The 15591-nt window shown below is 33.8% G+C and overlaps 2 protein-coding genes across 2 annotated transcripts; one reads left to right on the top strand and one right to left on the bottom strand.

The window, feature by feature from the left end:
• Nucleotides 1-304: 304 nt before the first annotated feature.
• LOC130966763 (mitochondrial phosphate carrier protein 3, mitochondrial-like) lies at nucleotides 305-2365 on the top strand. Its single transcript, XM_057891588.1, has 6 exons — nucleotides 305-595; nucleotides 1045-1406; nucleotides 1515-1558; nucleotides 1797-2011; nucleotides 2115-2239; nucleotides 2326-2365. The coding sequence occupies exons 1-6, from the start codon at nucleotides 305-307 to the stop codon at nucleotides 2363-2365; spliced, it is 1077 nt and encodes a 358-aa protein (XP_057747571.1).
• Nucleotides 2366-2917: 552 nt separating this feature from the next.
• LOC130965347 (uncharacterized) lies at nucleotides 2918-6734 on the bottom strand. Its single transcript, XM_057890114.1, has 13 exons — nucleotides 6493-6734; nucleotides 6211-6321; nucleotides 5764-5861; nucleotides 5380-5463; nucleotides 5137-5267; nucleotides 4902-4974; nucleotides 4773-4818; nucleotides 4548-4657; nucleotides 4340-4447; nucleotides 4197-4256; nucleotides 4010-4071; nucleotides 3593-3905; nucleotides 2918-3503 (listed from the first exon to the last, which is right to left on the bottom strand). Exons 1-13 carry the CDS (start codon nucleotides 6641-6643, stop codon nucleotides 3294-3296), a joined length of 1557 nt encoding a protein of 518 aa, XP_057746097.1. The 5' UTR covers nucleotides 6644-6734; the 3' UTR covers nucleotides 2918-3293.
• Between the last annotated feature and the right edge of the window lie 8857 nt (nucleotides 6735-15591).

Raw genomic sequence — 15591 nt, 5'->3', positions numbered from 1 at the left:
TGCTTCTGGTGAGTTAATAGGTATGTGGGTGTAGTGAAAGACGTAACATGAAAAATGCAGGAGATTACAAAGTCAAAGAAGAGCGCGGAAACAAAGGACTCGTTGGTTCACATAACTCCATGGTTGTTCATGCCTCTCCTTACCACAAACCCTCCAAGTTTCTCGCCCCTTCTCTCAAAACTAAACACACTTTCTACTTTTGTTTTCCCCTTTCTCTTTTTACTTCTTCACCCTGGCAAAAAACTATCTACACACATAAACACAAACAAGAAAAGAATAATATACTTCTTGTGAATTCTCAATAATGGCTCCCTCTGACCAACCTCGCTACTCTCTTATCCCTTCCTTCCTTTACTCACCAAAAACATTGCTCAACAATGTGTCCTCGCATTCTTCTTCATCATCATCACCACCACCATTCTCAGGCTCAGAGGGTAGGAATAGTAATAATAATTTTATGATCCCTGCACCAAAAGAGAGTATTCCATTGTATTCTCCTGCTTACTACGCCGCATGCAGCTTTGGTGGCGTCTTCAGCTGTGGTCTCACTCACATGACCGTCACTCCTCTCGATCTCGTCAAGTGCAACATGCAGGTCCTCTATAATGCTTTTCTCTTCTGCATTGGTTCATAATTTGATCCAAAACCTATTGCATATTCAAAGTCATCATCATACCTATGAGATTTGAGTAATTACCCAAATGGTCTTTAATATTGAACATTTAGTATAGGTTTCAAAATATACAAAACAGTCATCATGTTTATCTCCAATTTGATCCATTTAATCGGAATAACTATTTTGAAAATTTTAAAAATTTTTATGGACTGTTTGATATTTTTTAAACTTTTTCAGAAATTGTTTTGTATTTCACTGTTTTGAACTTCACTTTTTTAATGAAATTGGAGGTGGGTATATTGTCTAAGAAAGATAAACATTGAAAATTATTCTGTATATTTTGAAATTTGAAGGACTAAAGTATCCGATTTTAAAAATCTTAGAGAATTATTCTATGAATTTTTATGACTAATTAAGATGTATTTCAGATTGACCCAGTAAAGTACAAGAACATATCATCAGGATTCGGAGTTCTGATGAAGGAGCAAGGAATGAGAGGGTTCTTCAGGGGTTGGGTCCCAACACTGCTTGGGTACAGTGCTCAGGGAGCATGCAAGTTTGGATTCTATGAATTCTTCAAGAAATACTACTCAGATCTTGCAGGCCCAGAGAATGCAGCCAAGTACAAAACCTTCATATTTCTAGCAGGATCAGCCTCTGCTGAAGTCATTGCTGATATTGCACTGTGCCCCATGGAGGCTGTCAAAGTTCGTGTGCAAACCCAACCTGGCTTTGCGAGAGGTTTGTCAGATGGATTACCCAAGTTCATTAAGGCTGAGGGTGCTGGAGGGTATACATACTTTTCTTTGCTCTTAGTTGGGATCTATCATTTCATTACTTAGTATTTTGTTGGGATTTGAAGCTTCAAATTTGTTAAGGATTTGGATTTGAAGTGCAGGTTGTATAAAGGACTTGTTCCACTCTGGGGCCGCCAGATTCCATGTAAGTTTGTACATACTTCATCCAAATAACAGAATTGCAGCATGATTAACTTGGTTTCCCATAGAACTCCTTTGTTTGCTCTCTAATCATGAACTAGTAATTAAAATTTGTTGTAATTAATAATCTGTCAAAATTAATGTTACCTTGTACTAGAGTGAATGCAAATAAAAGAATATTGTTGCATTATGAAATATTAAAGAGTATTATTAACTATTATCATTTACGTGATTCATGACAGACACAATGATGAAATTTGCTTCGTTTGAGACTGTTGTGGAGATGCTGTACAAGAATGTCGTCCCAACACCGAAAGATCAGTGCAGCAAAGGATTGCAGCTTGGAGTGAGTTTTGCAGCTGGATACATTGCTGGCGTGCTCTGTGCTATTGTCTCACACCCTGCAGACAATCTTGTTTCCTTCCTGAACAATGCCAAGGGAGCCACTGTTGGTGATGTAAGTGCAGAAAAGTGCACACCAAATCTGCCACCTTTACATATCCCATAAATGTTCACGTTTTAGACGTTCAAATAAATAACTCTGATACTGGATGTTGCAGGCTGTGAAGAAGATAGGGCTAGTTGGTCTTTTCACACGTGGACTTCCTCTTCGTATAGTTATGATTGGAACACTAACAGGAGCTCAGTGGGGACTCTATGATTCCTTCAAAGTATTTGTAGGGCTGTAAGTAACCTCAACCTGTCTCCTAGCTACTAATATGTTCTCTAGTTTTGTTCACATGTTCTTTGCTTGCTGTTTTGGTCTTTCAGGCCTACCACTGGTGGAGGTGCACCTAAAGCTGCCAAGTAGGACGTCACACCATTGCGGAATAGAGACTATTTTTGACAGAGAAATAATGTGTCAGGGTGCTATGCCAGTGCTGCTGCTTCTTGTCTTGTTGCCTGCTTTATTACAGCACCACAACTATACTTCATCACTAAGATGAATGTTTAAGATTTTGTACTTCATTTATTTCGGATTTGATTTTGTTAGCTCAGTTGTTTATGGTGTAATACAATATAGTTTGCCTTCTGGGTTGTTGTTGGCTTAGTCCTTTCCCACTTTTATCACATCAAATACATATGGAAAAATTTTTGGAGTCAGACAAATGACAAATCTTTAGTGTTTCATTCAGTGTCTGCCTTGTAAACTACGTCTCTCATCTTGCACCCGATTCAACTGAAAATCTCTTGTATATAATCACACAGCAAAATGCCATCCACCTTTTTCAAATTATTGCTTGCATTATGCCGTTCTTTACATTGATAAAGGCTGTTTTCAGTGTTCTGTACTTGATTTTGAATTTGATTCCAGAATAAAGGAATTCAATAATTGGCTGTATGAGATTGCTACATCTACAGATTCAGCAAACTGTAAACTTGATATTGATGGAATGAAAGAATTATTCTATAACAAAACAAAAAACACTTGCTCGGTGGAAAAACTTTCCCCCATTCATCCGCTGCCTATATAACCTGAGGTAGGTACATACACTAAATCTCCGGGCAACCCCACATCCCCAAATAAAGAACAAAAATTATCACTGCTTCATCGCAAAAGAAGTTGATGACGGCTAGCTAGTACCACTTTTGCTGCAGTTTGGGAGATGACGGCTAGCTAGTACCACTTTTGCTGCAGTTTGGGAGCCGGACTATTTGATGCCTACACCAGAATCAATTTCCTCAAATTTCTATTTTCACTTCAAACTACCCTCTTCCTGTGAAATCCAGTTGATCTTTTACGAATTCTCTTTATCTAGGCGCAGCGGATATATGGTATCAAATACAATCCTTGCAAACACATGCCGTATTTCTTCCAGCTCACCTTGAACTAAAGATCCATAATCAATTTTCCTGCCTTGCTTTGACAAAAATTTCTTACCAGAATTTACTTTGACGCAGTAAAAAATGCTGAGAGCCTTTAGGTACATTCCTAATGGGATGAACACCTGTCAAATTGTCAAAGGTCAGTCTTCAAAGTAACTACTGTTAAGTGTTAAGAAGTACATATATCAATCGAAGTCAAGAGTATGCGCACCAAATCTGAATGAGGGGCTTGAGGATAGTCGGCCATAGCCTGAGATACCAAATACCTAGTTGTCATCTGTGAGAGTGTCCCTTTAACAGAGTCAGCAAGATCCAGAATCTCTTCTTCCAAATCCTCTGCATCTAGACCTGAAGGATCTAATAACTCAGGAAACCTGGCATTGTGTTGTTTGTTGATCCTCCTAGCTATGTCTACTGCTTCCAATAAATTTCCACCATTATGAACTGCAAGGCTAAATGCAGCAACCACCGAGGCTTCCCTTGGTTGATCACTCAATGTTTTATGAAATGCTAGGATGCCAACCCTGAAAGCTTAGATTCCTAGTGAGACTTGCTTATTTTGTGAACCCTTGCATATATCACTAACGAATTAAACATGAAACAGGCTTTGTTGTCATGTAGACCTTACCATAAGCTACTGTGACATGGACGGTTGGGTGCCAATAGCTTATCCAAATTATAGAATAATGACTGCAGATGAAATTCCAAGTGAATGTGGTGATAAAATTTTATACATTTAATTAATATGGAAGTAACAAATAGCATTATTCTCAGATTATCAAAGCTATATCCAAATTGGAATGAATATTTGTTACCAAAAGCATATTAGTTCTTTTGTCCCGTCTCCGAAATCCATGACGAACAAAGTAAGCAGCCTGTAACGTCAATATCAATTTGAGCTAACATTTGGCAACTGAAATTTAGAAATTAACATGCATAATCATCATGTACGGTGTACCTGAAAGGGGAGTAGTATATCTAAAAGGCCAAACTTCCATAATAACCTCAAAGAAGCTTCACCGGATCCATAAGCAAGCATATAATTCATTTCCATCAGGAGCCTACCCTAAAACAATTAAGGAGGGCAACTCACGCAGGATATTCTCATGGATGCCTAATAATTTTTTAGTATAATAGACAAAGGAGGAGGGGAGATTTTTAAACACCTTATCAAGCCGTAATACTGATGAAGAAAGATTTTTAACAGAATGAGCTGTTTCACTTGAAATACTGAATCCTAAGCGAGCCGCAATTCTAATTGCACGTAAAATACGAGCTGCATAATATACTCACCATTCAGAGAAGCTGCAGGGAGTCTGAAAGAAGTTTAAACAATCTAAACTACAGGAAAGGTTATTTTTAACCTTATACATTGCTATACAAAAACTCACCACAATCCTCCTGAAATGAAGAAGCTGCAGGAACAACAGTTCGCACCTATTCAAATTAACTAAATTAATCGCTAATGGTGGTAGAAAATAATAATATGAAACTATAACCACACAGAGATACATGCACACTTTAGCCTTTTCAATATCTTCCATTCCTCCCATGTAATCATATACAATTCCTGCATACGGATCAAACATCAACCTGGAAGAGCGTGAATTTCATTAACATCACAAAGAGCTGCAGAAAATGAGGTGAATTCCAAATTGTAAACAATGTTGAGATGTCAGAGAAAAAAGCAGCTCAATGCATATTAAAAAGGAAATAATTTTTCTGTTCTCTAAATTGCAAGGATAGATACACTACCCATTAATTGTAAAGTCGCGTTTCAAACAATTCCTCCAACGAAGATAGTCCTCCTTATCACAGCCACTAGGTGCCTCGATGTCATGATGAAAGTGATTTGACTTCCTTGTAGCAGTATTGAAACTCGAAACCTAATTGAAAATTATGACAATGTTATCTTTAAAAGTAGACACAAGGTGAAGGCATGCTTGATAGAGAAAAATTAAGCAATCACTACACTAAAGATAGTTCTGCCAGACAAACCTCGACAATGGTACCATACATATGAACATGACATATGGGAAACTTTTTACCAACTATCTCACACCTTCGAAATGTTCTCAACACCTACAAATTAAATCATGATTAATACGAAAAGTTAAGATTCAAATATGCAAATAAAAGCCCAAACATTAATAGAGGGCATTACAAGTGTGCTTCGTTTCCTATTTTCATTATATTTGATATGTTTCATTTGATAATTACAAAGATGTTCAAATTCTTCAATTTTTCTTTTGCTTTCGAAGTTTTATAAGGAAAGTTGTGATAACTACTAAGTCTTGTTTTCACAATTTCCTTCACAATATATTGGTAACAGGAAATAAAATCAAAACCTGCAAAATAAAAGTACAAGAGAAAGGTCATAACCTCTTTAAGATCAGCTGAAGTAATAATATCAAAGTCCTTAGGTATTTGCTTTAGTATAAGATCCCGGACACAACCTCCAACAAGATATACATCATACTCTACATGGTGAAGAAAAGGGTCAACAACTATGCAGTTCCCTCTCTAAACTTGGAAACATAAACCTAGAAATCTCAGAATCTTGTGCACAAGTGATGTTCGAGGGTAAAAGATTGTTATTTGCAGGTCTAAACTTAGTTAGTAGTTACAAAAGCTATAGGAGAGCCCCAAATTCTCTTGCAAGACTAAGACTACAAACCAAATGATGAGGCTCATGAAAAAATTCACAATTTACTATGTGAAAGAAGGTGCCATAAATGTTTTATTCAATAACAATGAAGAAACACAATATAAAGGAAATCATGCTCTTTCATTCATCCACACAAAGGAAGTTAGAAGAGCAATATGTACCCTTCTCCTTAAGCACGTCCAAAACCTTCTTGGTAGGGCCTGCTATCATCGAACACCGAAGTCCAAGCTCCTTGGAACTCAATTTCTTCCATGCTGGGATCTTCGTATCCCCTTCACCAATTCAACAAACCATAAAAGAAAAAGCGGTCTCAGAATCACCGCCAACATCAATTAAACACAGGAACTCCAATTGAACATTTAGAGAGGAAGAAATTATCAAAGACTAAATATTAAATAAAAAAAATCAAAATTTGAACAAGAATACTAAGAGTGTTGACTTGCCTGGTCGAGGAACTGGGGATGGGGTGCTACATGCCTCTGCGTCAACGAGAGCTAGGGATTTTGGGACAACCTTACGGATGCACTGGAAGGGAGTGGGGCGAAGAATGTAAAGGTTGGATCTGGAGGCGAATTTCAAGGTAGCAATGGCCATGGAAATGATGAAGAGGGATGCCACAGCAGCAACACCATGTGCCAAGCCTTCTTTCAATTACGATCCATTGTTGTTGATAGGGTTTTAGGGTTTAACGATATCCTTTTTTTTTATGGAGGGTTTAAGGATATCTTTTAAGAGGCTTTCCTAAGGTAAAAGGGGAAATAGTATACACAATACTATAGTAGGTTTTTTCATTAAAATAAAATAAAAAAAAATTATTATTTTCTAAAACTTTATTTTTCTTAAATACGATTGTTTATAGAGTGTCTACTTCCGATGAATTTCACTATAAATTCTAAAAAAATGACTAACTTAAATTCTTAAGCCAAGTTTTCTTTGGAGTTAGTCGAACCGACAACTTTTAAGTGAGTATAGAAAAACTATGTTATTTGAGTTATAGTTCGTTGGCAGATAAAAAATAATTTTAGTATAATATTTTTTAGTTATTGAATTTTTTTTAAATATTTCTAAATACAATGTTTAGTATTTATATAAAATTTTGATTGCGTAATGATGATATTTTAAATTTTTCATTAGCATTTCTATTATTGATTAATATGTTGTTTTTTTATGGGTGTTTGTTGGGATGTCTTTAGAGTTTTTTTTATAACCTATTTATTGGTATTAGATTTTCATAATTTAATAGGGTAAACCACCAAAAACGCACTCAAATCATTTTTTTAATGACAAAAATGCCTCCGAAATTTGTTATTGACAAAAGTATCTTCAAATTATTTAAAAACGTGACAAAAATGCACATCTATGTACTGAAACATTCTACGTTAACGGAAAAGAGCGATGTGACAAACGGAAAATGTTAGAGTGTCACTTCCCACGTTGAATGCTCCGTTAGCCACGTCACATTTTTTCCATTAATGGAGTAGGTCTTTGATCACAATTGGACATTTTGGCATGTTTTTAAATTATTTGAGAGGATTTTTGTCAATAACAAAATTTAGGAACATTTTTGTCAATGTTAAGATAATTCAGATGTATTTTTGGTGGTTTACCCTAATTTAATATTACTACTTGTTTGATTTGTTTTAAGGATAGTTCTATTCTAGCATTATTTTTTAAAATAAATATCTTAATCACAACAACTTTTTTATTTTTTTAAATTATAATAATTTAACTTGATTTTATATTATTTTTCTGTGTGTAGAGTGTATATATTTGTAGTATTTTTTTATCTTTTCTCTGAGTATATTTTATTTTTATGAAAATAAAATTTGAATAATAAAACACACTCCTTAGAAATATCCACAATACCAACGTATTTTCTTTTATTTTGTTGCAATTAAGTTTATTACTTTTATTGTCAATCAAAATAATAGTGTAAGAGTAATTTATCGTTTTATCTAGCTAGTAAATTATTTTGAAATATATTGGAGTTCTTTCATTTACTAACAGTGTGAATGTTTTCCATAATGCGGTATGCATTGAAGAAAAGATGGATGCTAGCTCATTTTTTCTACCTTGTGGCAATTAGAGTTTGCTACTTTTATTTTCAATTAAAATAATAGTATAAGAGTAATTTATTTCATCTAGTAAAATCATTTCTTTCAAGATATATTAGAGCTTTTTGGTCGGCAAAAATGAACGTCTCCCATAAACGCACGCACAAACTTTGAGAATCTAATTATCACATTTTTTGGTGAGGTTTTTATGAACTGTGTCTTTGTATTAAAACTTTTAATCTGTTAAGATGAGAGTTAGTAGAATAAACCTAATGTTTATATAGGTATATATGCATAAGTAAAGTAATTAATATTTTATAGGAATAGTATCTTTGTAAAATTAAAATTTAGTTTTTTTTATCAGTTTTAATTCTATTTTTAATTATATCTAAAGTCAATATTATAATTCATAATGATAATATTAATTATTAATTTGAGATTTAATTATTCGATTAGTCTCTATAATTTCACTAAATTTACAATTAGGTTTATATATTTTTTTCTTTTAATTAAGTCTTTATATATTACTTTTAATTTTATAATTAGGTCATTTCTATGTCAAAAATATTAAATTAATAAATTATTCTTCTCAAAAAATACGTTATCAAAGATTTAGTTAAATTCATATTTTATGGGTAACTTCAATTTGTGAAAAAATATTTCGTTAATTCTAATTTTTTTATACTGACAAGGATCTAACTAAAAAATTAAAATTAATATAAGAGCCCAATTAAAAAAATATAGAAATGTAATTATAAATTTAGTAAAATAATAAAAACCAACATGATAATTAAATCTTAGTAGTATAATATTAGTAATAAATAATAAATTTTTATTCATTCGTATGTTTAATTTGTAATAAAAACACTTGAATTATAATTATTATGTGTAAAGCCTATGGGAAATGAAAATAAAATGGGTATAGAGTCATTCAAATAGATAACTAATAAGGTAATTGTATCAATTAGTTACTTAAAATAGAAAGTTAAAAGACTAAACTGTATTAAAATATTCGATTATACTACATATTTATGTAATTTTTCTATTAAAGTTGGCCCAACATTAAAAAAATTCAATCCCATTAAATGAGCATGTATTTACGCGCCCAAATCTCTGAAACGTTTAATATTCATTCGCGCCTTTATTATAACACAACGTTCCTTCTGGAGAAGTTTAAATCCATCTCAAAATCTCTCAAACCTCCTTCGTATTTTCTGCGAAAACTGTTCCTACTCCAAAATCGCGTCAAGCTTTCGAAAGAAAGAAGAAAAAACAAACAGAAATTCTGCAAGGTATGAGAAAAACTATCATTATTATGTTCATTTACAAAACTCGCGTTTCTCCTAGTTCGATTTAAGGTTTAGTGGATTGAGTTGCTTCGTTTAGTAGATCGGCTTATTCTGAATCCATTTTTATTGCGTAACTAGGGCATATGAATAAAAAATGTATTGTTATTTTCTTTCTGTGATATATTGATCGGTTCATTGGTGTTGGTCAATTTGATTCACTTGATTGATAGGTATTCAGTTGAGTCATTGTGCATGCAGAAATATTTTTCGTGAATGTTGTTTGGTTTAGTAGAGTTGCTCATTTTGATTCACTTGATTGTTAGTGTGTTCAGTTGAGTCCTTGTGCATGCAGAAATGTTTTTCTTAATGATTGAATGTTTATGACGTTTTATTTAGCACATGAATGTTGTTCAGTTCAGTGGAATTGCTCATTTTGATTCACTTGAATTGTTAGTGTATTCAGTTGAGTCCTTGTGAATGCAGAAATATTTTTCTTGATGAATGAATGTTTATCACGTTTTATTCAGCACATGAATTTTGTTCGGTTCAATGGAGTTGCTTATTTTGATTCACTTGATTAAAATGTGCATGCTTGTGCTTGTCAGTGTATTGAGTGAATTATTGACTAAGTTTTTTTGTCCTTACATAAAAAATGAAGAGGACAATGGTGACAAAGAAGGAGAAGCCGCGCACTATAACGTAAGCACATGTACAAAATGAGAGACTAAGTGATTTGGGCATCTGAAGCAATAAGACTCCCGAAGCCATCTGTTACCCTCTCCAGCCCTTATTATAAATTCACATCTAGGGATTTAGATAGTAAATAAGATATACTTTATTTGACTGGTTGTAATTAACACTATTTTATTTAACTTGTTTAAAAAAGTAAACACTGCTTCTTTGAATGTATATATGTGAATATTAATGTAAATGTTATTGAAAATCTAATGTTAATATATATATCTGATTTAAGATGGATTAGTCATTGTCCTGTCGGTTTGAGATGTTAATGTATATATCTGTTGGAACTGTTTGGCTGCTGTTTTGTTCCAAGTTCACAGTGAATGGAATCAAAGTATTTATCAAACATTAATAGCCCTAAAAACCCAAATAAACTGAAATTAATACACTAGATGGATCAAAAAAGTTCATATATCACTATTAAAAAAATGTTTCTATTAGTATTCAGTTTCAAAACAGCTTTCTATATAATGAAGCGAACACGTTATTAAGGTGAATCAACTGTATAGTACTAAATGAACAGAACATTATCTATTACATAAAATCAAATTCAAAATAGCTTTTTGCATAATGAACCAAACACGTTATTAAGGTGAATCAACTATATAGTACTAAATGAACGGAACATTATTCATTATATAAAATCAAATTTAAAACAGCTTTCTGCATAATGAACCGAAGACGTTATTAAGTTGAATCAACTGTATAGTACTAAATGAACGGAACATTATCCATTATATAAAATCATATTCAAAACACATATGTCTACAATTTAGAGATTATAAATTCAATTCAATTCAATTCAAAACAACTGCGTACATTCAATTCAATTCAATTCAATTTAACAACTGCATTCTATTCAATTCGATTCAAAAAATAATCCAAACCTTGTCTACTTGATTCGTTTCAGAAGAATAATCCAAATCGCTCTCATTCAACTAATTTAAAGTTGAATCATTCATTGTTTTGATAGAATATTAAAATCTGAAAACGAAGAAGATAAATCGATAAATCGAAAAAGAAAATGAAGAAGAATAGGAAGAAGAAGGACAAGCAGCAGAGAAGAACAATGAGCAAAAGAGAACAAAAAAGAAGAAGAACGAAGAACAACAAAGATTGTAAATCCAAAAATTACAATGCAAATCATTAACGTTGAATAATGTTTATGTTGAAGAAGAAGTTTACGTCAATAGGAGGGAGAGGGAGGTGCGCGTGTATTTCACGTAACTTAGAAGGAGGGAAAAGGCGCATTAATAAAAAAGTGCTTGGATGTCGGATGACTTGGTTAAATTTTTTATATAAATATAAAACATTATTGTAAAAAATTATCTTAATCTCTATTTTAATATATTGTAAATAAATATAAAAGTATCTTTATCTTTATATATCTTTATTAAAAAATAAAATAATATATATATATATATAAGCATTTATTTATTACTTTTTTATTACCTCGTTTGTTTTTAAGTTATTGTTATAGCTAGCCACCAAAAATATATATATTTGAGTTATTAATTAAGGAAATATATTTTAGAATTAAAAAATATATGGTTTATTAATTCAAAAGTATCTGATATATATATATAGATATATAGTAGGTAATTTTTTTAATTTTAATTAATAGACAATATTTAATTAGATGTTCATGTGTTTATAATATAAACATGATAATATTTTAAAAATTTATTAAGGTCTATTAAAATGTTTAATATCAAAACCAATTGTATAAAAACATCTCCTATCTGATGTTGTCATTATATGATCCATCTTTATTTTTCATCCATAAATGTTAAAATTGATCTAATCAAAATAATAAATCACTTATCAATAATACAATTTGTGAGTCATTAGTCGAACCATTTTAAATTAATTTAAGATATTAAAATATAATTTAAAATTTTTATTTGTATAATATACTTTTATAAAAAAAAAAAACAAAATGTACATAAAAGAACAAGATGACCTAATGATAGTGCAGAAGTAACATCCTCACTATCAGAATATTACGCTTCCGGTTCTGCTATTTTGATAGCAAGAATATTACAACGATTTTCACATATTTAATAATAAGATATGAGCTTTTAACTCAAAACTATATCACTGTTTTCTTAAAAAAATCGGAAATACTTTTAAATTTTTACCAATATGTATATACATATATATAAAACTTCTTATACAAGTAACTTATACATATTATATACATACAAATCATACAGCTCCTATTCCTCTTACAAATTATAATGACAAAGGCGAGAAAAAAACTATGACTAATATATGCACAAACAAAAATAGTACTGTAACACCCTACCATACAAAGTCTTATGCTTAAGTCATAATTCAGAGATGACAAGGTATTACGACCTCTAAAATAAAAATTTAGTACGTATAGTAGTTTGAATAAGGTTTATAACTAGGAGCCTTTGTAGAAAAAAGGGGTAAACAAAAACCGCAACTCAAAAGCGTAACACTCCGATCGTTAACGTAGCGAACAAGGATAACCAACGCGTGATTATATACATACAAAGGAGTGTCAAAAACAGGAATATCAAGACTCAAATTCCGGCTGCGAAGATAACCGGTCCGAGCATAATAATATATACATATGATAAAAATAAGGAAAACCCCAAAGGGACACAAATACATAAAACCTATTCTCCAAAATCTCCCATGAAAGGAGTCATCACAGTTTGTATTATTTAATGGAGATAAAAGTATCTAAGCAAAACATATAAACTAAAACATAGCCCCGAGAACAAAGGATCTTCGCAAATATAGAAGTCTCCAGCATGCCTCAGCGGGAAACCTCACGTCCTGCATCTGAAAACCACAAAATCCGCATGGGTGAGAACCAGAGGTCCCCAGCATGGTAACAGCTTCCACATATATAATACATAATAATAGAGGAAAGCCGAAGGCAAATCCTAGAACTTCCTCCAGATAATATCAAAGCTTATAAACAAGCTAAACCATAAAGGGCATCTGACTAAAGATACTTCAGTCTAACTAATACTTCCCTTTCCAATTCCTTCAAACCTCCCAACCACCAGCAGGAGTATAATGTAGCAAACACAGTTATATCAGACAAGAAATATACAATTAGGAACAAGTAAGACATTTAGACAATTAGCAAGTAATATGCAGTCAAATAGGCAATCTCAAACAATTCATATAGTATGCATATGATGAATGCCTGTTCCTAGTGGCTGATGATATCATCTGTCGGTTATAGAGCCAAACCGACAAGTCCTGGCAGCTAACCATTGGACCGTCCCTCTGTCGCGCATCCCCAACTCGAGTTATACTCATCATAAACTTGATCATAATCATGATCAATATCCATCACCCTCACTGGTGAATATTTACGGGGGCGAGCTCATCCGGGCCTTTCACAGTGCCCGGCCACACTTACGACATAGGGTTAATAGAGCTTCGAGTCTCAACCTAGAGCACGTGGTGGCTAGCCACTGCTACTACCCAGGGAAACCCTCATCTCCGATGGTGGAAGTGCAAACATTCACAATTCATTCAACAGCATATATGCATTTATACTTAGCCATAAACATGGCTCCGCCGTCCCACGGCAATAAGCTAGCCATCCGGCTCACGATTAATTCCATAACCAGCCAATTCATTAACATTTACGGCCCTTCGGCCCATGGCATAACAAGCACCTCCACCGCCATTCTCCGCATCTCACATAATCATCTTTAATCCTCAATGATCATACATATTTCCCCCTTGCTTCACTCGCAAGTTACCACATTCACTAGCCCTTTTTCTCATGCTAGGTATATCATAATAATTTAAGACATAAATGGTGAGATCGGAGGCTTAGAAGTATGAGATTTGGCTTTTAAAACTCAAGAATCAACTTTGGGATGAAAACAGGGCCACGCGTACGCGCACTCCACGCGCACACGTGGATGGCCTCAAAAACTCATCGACGCGCAAGCATCATGCACGCTAACGCGTGGATTAAAAATTTGCCAATCGACGCGCACACGTCAACCACGCGTACGCGTGGGTGTTCTCGTGCCCCAGGCACAACGCTGTCACAGTTCTGGCATAACTCTCTGGAAAATGGCTGGGCATTGAGTGCAGCACAATCGATGCGCCCGCGCACTTTACGCGCACGCGTGGATGGCGCTTTCTGGAAGATCGGCGCGTACGCGCCAGGTGCGCCCACGCGCAAGGGGTCATTCTGCTAAAAATTTTTCTAAGTTAAAAGCTGCAGAATTCACAGATTCAACCCCCAATCTTCCGACGGACATAACTTCCTCGTTTTAAATCGTTTTTCACCCGTTCTTCAAACGACATGGACATCCCGGATCCAATTTTATTTCTAAATAGATTTGGCACAAAACAGAGATCCGTAGTCCAAGTTATGTCCCGTCAAAGTATGCCTAAAAACCATATTTTTCATACAAAATCACAAAGTGCCATTTTCAAAACAAGCCATTTCCAACTCTTTTCAAAATCTATCAAAACATGCCAATTTCATCCCTTTTCTTTGAAAAATCAATCAAAATATATCAAATTCAACATCAAGCCTCCTCAACTCACACATTGACACTTTACCACAATTTACAAAATCACTGTCTCATCATGTTAACCCACTTCACCCAAGTGGCTCAAACTCAAATATATTGACATATCATATACTATTCCTCATGCCAATTCTCAACAACACCAATTCCAATAAATCATTATTGTACTCAATCAACATCATACTCACCCTCAACATGGTTCGACCCACAATTCAACCATAACCATTCATCAAGCATATATCACAACATGCATATTTCTCATACATCACACCACCAATGCATCAATAATCATCATCACATATATGACCACATCATATATCTCAATCATTCAACAACATCAACAATTCAATGCCTTTCTTAGGGCCTCTAGCCTAAGTATTTCCTACCACATTACTTATTAGATACGGGAAACCGAAACCATACCTTAGCCGATTTCCCAAGCTCAACCGGAGCACTTCCAAATCACTTATCCACAAGCTCTCAAGGCCTCAACACCTCCAAGAACAGATTTTTCACCACCAAATCCCTTCTTAAGCTTTCCAAAATCACCAATCAAGTTCCAATATTCACACATACACAACCTAAGCCACAATCATCATACCCATACACAACATTTCAATACCCAAACATCATAGAACAATAAATTACACTAGAGTTGAGAATCTTACCACACCCAAGGTCCAAGGAGATAAGATTAACCTTCTCCTTCAAGAGAGTTGGGTCCTATAACATCAAAGAGCCCAAAATCTCAACATTTTTGCTCATAAAACTCGAAAACAAGGCTGGAATTTCGAAGAGAAAAATGTGGCTTACCTCAAGATTAATTGTATGGGTTTTGTAGAGCTCTCCGCGGTGAACGCATGGCCGCAAACGGTGCGGAGCTCTAGATCAAAAGTTATGGTGGTTTGAAG

The sequence above is a fragment of the Arachis stenosperma genome, chromosome 3 (assembly GCF_014773155.1).
Source record: "Arachis stenosperma cultivar V10309 chromosome 3, arast.V10309.gnm1.PFL2, whole genome shotgun sequence".
Lineage (NCBI taxonomy): Eukaryota > Viridiplantae > Streptophyta > Magnoliopsida > Fabales > Fabaceae > Arachis > Arachis stenosperma.
The sequence above is the reverse complement of the archived record's forward strand: the minus strand, read 5'-3'. Positions and strand labels throughout refer to the sequence as shown.